This window comes from Helianthus annuus, chromosome 2 (genome assembly GCF_002127325.2).
Source record: "Helianthus annuus cultivar XRQ/B chromosome 2, HanXRQr2.0-SUNRISE, whole genome shotgun sequence".
NCBI lineage: Eukaryota > Viridiplantae > Streptophyta > Magnoliopsida > Asterales > Asteraceae > Helianthus > Helianthus annuus.
The window spans coordinates 62,278,153-62,283,251 of NC_035434.2; the positions used below are offsets into that span (position 1 = coordinate 62,278,153).

General features: G+C 36.8%; 1 protein-coding gene across 1 annotated transcript; it reads right to left on the reverse strand.

Annotated features, from left to right (window-relative positions):
• Window positions 1–2,995: 2,995 nt before the first annotated feature.
• Window positions 2,996–4,278, reverse strand: LOC110893488. The gene is made up of 2 exons (XM_022140597.1): window positions 3,923–4,278; window positions 2,996–3,389 (listed from the first exon to the last, which is right to left on the reverse strand). The coding sequence occupies exons 1-2, from the start codon at window positions 4,276–4,278 to the stop codon at window positions 2,996–2,998; spliced, it is 750 nt and encodes a 249-aa protein (XP_021996289.1).
• Between the last annotated feature and the right edge of the window lie 821 nt (window positions 4,279–5,099).

The window sequence follows — 5,099 nt, forward strand, 5'->3', positions numbered from 1 at the left end:
ACCAATAAAAATCACCACTTTATATTCTTAAAATATATTTATTTTATGAAAACTTTCATAGAAAAATATCCATACATCCTTCTTGGCAAAAATAATTATATTTTCATATAATCCTCAAAAATAATATACTTTCAAGATTAACTTAGAAAGTACTTTATATATCCATTTTTCACCCAAAGTAATATATTCTAAACTTGTTTAAGAAAAATATATATTTTCTTCAAAACAATATATCTTCTAATGATTCAAGAAAATATATACATCTTTTCTTTGTTCAAAAATAATGTATTTTCTACTTGACAAAGGTATGATATATTTTTGCGACACTTGTAAAAATTATAATTTCCGTTTCTTCGGCTTTCAAAATACCGTTTAACTTATTTGTCAAAATATATATGAACTTAATTCCGGAATATATATTTGTAATCCATATTCCTTGTTCGGTTTGTCCAATTTTTGGGTATAAATTCTATATTTATTTTCTTGGAATTTTGGTAATATTTTGTATTACAATTTTTGGTGTTTTGGTAAGTTATATTATTTCAAGTCCAAAAATAATATAACTAATACACATAATATACAAGTAATGATATAAACTGTGACTTCTAAATATATATTTTCCTAAATATATACTTAGTCACTTTTATTTCAAAAATCATCCTCCAAGATTTGTAATTTTTGTGACAAAATTATGGCAAGTTTTTATTTGAAAACCATAATCAAAAATTACTTATAAACACTTGTTTTAAAAATATTTTTCTAAGTGTTTAAATTATACAAAAATTTTGCCATAGTTTCCCCTTGGAGGTTTCCATGCTTTCAAAGCATATTATTTTCTTTTAAAATCATCACCAATCATTAACAAATTCAGTCAACACTTACCATGTGCCAAAATCATGTAATTTACACTACTTCATGAACTTGAAATTTTATAAAAACTTGTATTAACTTACCATGTTAATTAGTAGACTTAGTTATCCTTTAAAACACGGTCATTGGTTTATAAATCTCATTTTTGAATAATTTAGTCTTTCACAACTTATAAAATGATTTTTCTAAAAATAGTTCTTTTGTATTTTTCTTGTTACAAACATGGTTCTAGTCTTGATTTAACACTAAATATATGATTAGTTTCTTTAAAAATCATGGTTATGTAAATCTTGTACATAAACTTGGTTTCTTGAGAAAATCATCTTTGAAATCATCCATGTACAAGACTAATAACATGTATTCATCATCTTCTTACACAAAAACAACTTCATTCTTCAAGTTCATGTTCACATAAGGATGATCATTTGGTTTTTCACAAGATTCATCCTCTCACTTGCTAGATCATGTGTTTAATCAGAATCTAGTAAGTTTCTTATGATGATTAACATCATAAACACAAGAAATCAACCATCAAGCTTCATACATACACTAAATCAACTTAGATTATTATGTTTTTATGCTTTATCTTAGTGATCATCTTCTTGTTTCTTCATGATCTTTATTTTTAACCATTAACCTAATCTTTTAACCATCAATATAAGAAGTAAAATCAAGTTACAAGAGTCTTACTACTAGCACAAGGCTAGGGGAGAAACTTAAGATGAAGATGATGATGAACAAGGTGGATAAAAGCTTATGGTGAAGGTCCTTCAAGATCCAATGCCACCAAGCTTCTTAACTTAGCTCCTAGCACCCTTGAATCACCTTGGATTGTATGATAATGGAATGAAAATGGAGGTTGAAGTGTGGGTGATGTGAGCCGAGAACAAGGAAGGGAGGAAAGAGGGTGATGAAGTTGTTTAAGTGTTTGGATGAAAGAGTATGGTATTCTTCTGCTTATAAAGAATGTCTTACCAACATGCTAGGAAACTTCCGAGACTAAAGCATTCATTATGCACTCAAAAGTGAAGGTCTATATGCTTAACTTATGGTTAATATGTTTCAAAAGTTCCCAACAAATCAAATAAACTAATGAAAGAAACTCTAGGTTGTGGGACCACCTTGTGATCGTCACCATGAGGGGGGGTGGGTCTTGGATGGGTTGCAAAGATAAGTTAGTGATCTTGGTCAAAATCTAATGGAATTAGTTAGTGTTATATGTATTATGTGTTTATAGGAGGTGTTATGATGTTCGGTGACCATAACTAGCTTTGTAACACTAAAACAATGCTTCTAGTGAAAACTTAGTAGTATCTGGTTGTTCGGTTTGTTACCGGTACGTTAAGGTGCTAAATTACGCAGTTTAGTGTGCTTTATGTTGCCTTTTATGACAGTTTTGATTCCCGACACCTAAGAAGGTATTCTGGACCGTTAAAACAAAATTCTGCATTGTATATTGTTGTTAAAAAGCTGAAAATTGCTGAATTTTATTGTTTTCTGCAGAATTTTGCAGTTTTAGTGTGTTTCGGGCACTTTCCGACACTTTAATCATAACTAGGAAGGCAGTTTTGTAATCCCTACTTTCCTACACACTATTCTAGTGCAACTCTTAGTTTCGGGGCACATTCTGTGTCTTGACATCACTTCTGCCTGAGTACTGAACTCCCATCAGTACTTCTAGTTGTCTGATAAATGTGCTAACTTTGTTTGGTGCACTAATTCAACTATATAGTGTTGCATGCAATAATGATAAATAATCTTGCAACATGTAATGCTCTTGTATGTATATAACAGTATTCAGGAAGTCTTTCATGTCATAAATTATATGAGGCACAGTCGTTAATGCACAAATTACTGTTTAACATTGTACGGAATATATGGAAAAGTGCCGGTTGTCACATTCTCCCCCCGTTAAAAGAATTTCGTCCCGAAATTCAAGCTGTGTTATTGGTTGCAGGGGAGTTGTGAAACAAATGCAGATATTTTGATTTGTTTTGGTCTTTACGCTCCCAAGTAAACTCTGGGTCATGACTTGAATTCCAACGAACTTTGACAAGCTTAGTTCGACTTTTCCGAGTCTTGTGGACTTTCCAGTCCATAACCTCAACGGGTTCTATCAGTAAACTTAGATTTTGTCATTGGCGTGAATCTTATCTGCGGAAATAACTAATGTTTCTTGAGTAGGGCTCTTCTTGAGATTAGACACGTGGAACGTGTTATGAACATTACTAAGCTCTTTTGAAAGCTCTAGTTTGTATGCAACGGTTTCGGTCCTTTCCAGGATCTCAAAGGGCCCAATGTTCCGTGGGTTCAACTTTCCACGTTTACCAAACCGTACCACGCCTTTCCAAGGCAAGACTTCTAGTAAAGTCATATCACCAATCTCAAATTCCAACGGTTTCCGCCGCTTGTCGCCGTAACTCTTCTGTCTATCATGAACTGACTTGATACGATCATGTATCGGTGAAATCCTGTCTGTCGTTTCCTGAACCAACTCGGGGTCAATAGACCGTTCATCTCTGGTCTCCGCCCAATACAATGGGAACTGACACTTACGTTCATGGAGATTCAAACGGAGCGGCCTGTATACTGGTGTGATGGCTATTGTTGTAGGAAAACTCCACCAAGGGCAGGTGAGTATCCCAACTCCCACCAAAGTCCATCACACAAGTACATAGCATGTCTTCCAATGTCTGAATCGTCCGTTCACTCTGGCCGTCCGTTTGGGGATGAAGGGCTATGCTACGATTCAACTGTGAACCAAATGCGTGTTGAAACGTCTGCCAACTCCTTGACGCAACGCGACCATCCCGGTCGGATATGATGGATACAGGCACTCCATGACGTGCCACATTCTCTCTTAGATAAATCTCTGTCAACTTCTTGGCGCTATCTCTTTCACTGATAGGTAAGAAGTGCGCAGGCTCTGCGAGTCGGTCAATAATTACCCAAATCATTTCATGTCCTCTTTGGGGTTCTCGATAGCTTCGTAAAGAAATCCATTGAGATTCGTTCCTACTTCCAAACGGAAACCTCAGGTTGCTGCAGTAACCTTGACGGGTTCGGGTATTCTGCCTTAATTTTGGCGCAAGAAAGGTAGTTACCCACATATACATAAATGTCGGCTTTCATCTTGGGCCACCAATACCAATCTTTTAAGTCTGGGTACATCTTGTCGGCACCAGGACGGATAAAGTACCTCGAATTATGAGCTTCGACCAGGATAAGTGCTCGTAGATTGCCCAAGGATAGTGCCCAAATTCGTTCCATGAAGTATAATGTTCCGTTTTCCTTTTGAACCAACTTCACTTCCATACCACGCAGTGATCCGGCTCGTGAGTTCTCTAGTTTAAGTGCTTCCTGCTGGGCTTCATGAATCCGAACGGTGAGATCGGTTTGTATTCTCATCTCTAAGGCTCGCACCTTAGAGGCTTTGCGCGATATTCGCGACCCAAAGTAATTCGCTCAACCTGGGTGTTATCTGATCTCACACCCATAATCATTCAACAGCTCAAGCCCTCTACACTGTCTCATAGTCAAATCCTTCTGATCGAAAATGTGTTGCAACTTTGATGATCTTGTACCGCGCAACGAGCGCCATACGAGAAATGACGCCAGATCTTCAATGCGAAGATCACAACACCTAGTCCAAGGTTGTGAGTCGTTTAGTCCTTCTCATGCACCTTTAATTGATGTGACGCGTAAGGGATGACTTTGTCCTGGTGCATCAACGCGCAACCAAGACCTTGTCAAGAAGCATCACATTAGACGACAAATCCATCGGTACCATCAGGTAACGATAAGATAGGTGCATTGCAGAGTTTATCCTTCATCGTTTGCAAAACTGTTACTTGTTTTCTCTCCTCAGTCAAACTTCTTATCCTTTAGGGTTAGGGACGTTAACGGCTGAGTAATACTTGGAAAAACCCTCTATGAATCGACTTTAATGGCCTGCTAACCCCAGAAATTTCCGTATCTCGGTTGTGGTTGTTGGTGCTTCCCAATTCTTGATTGTCTCTATCTGGGAAAGGTCTAAATGGATTCCATCCTTTTTCACCATGCGACCTAGGAATTGCACCTCGCGAATCCAAAATTCGCACTTCGCCAACTCTGCATATAACTGTTCTTTCTTCAAAACCTCCAAGATAGCTCGCAGATGTTGCTCATGACCTTCTTTGGTCTTTGAGCAAATAAGAATGTCGTCAATAAATATAATCACGACCTTGTCC

What these genes read in the sequence shown, in the direction of transcription:
- LOC110893488 (XM_022140597.1), bottom strand. Translation starts at nt 4,278, where the DNA reads ATGAGAATACAAACCGATCTCACCGTTCGGATTCATGAAGCCCAGCAG. An exon ending in GAATACCCGAACCCGTCAAG is followed by an intron (nt 3,390 to 3,922) that starts GTTACTGCAGCA and finishes GGCGGAGACCAG; the next exon opens with AGATGAACGGTCTATTGACC.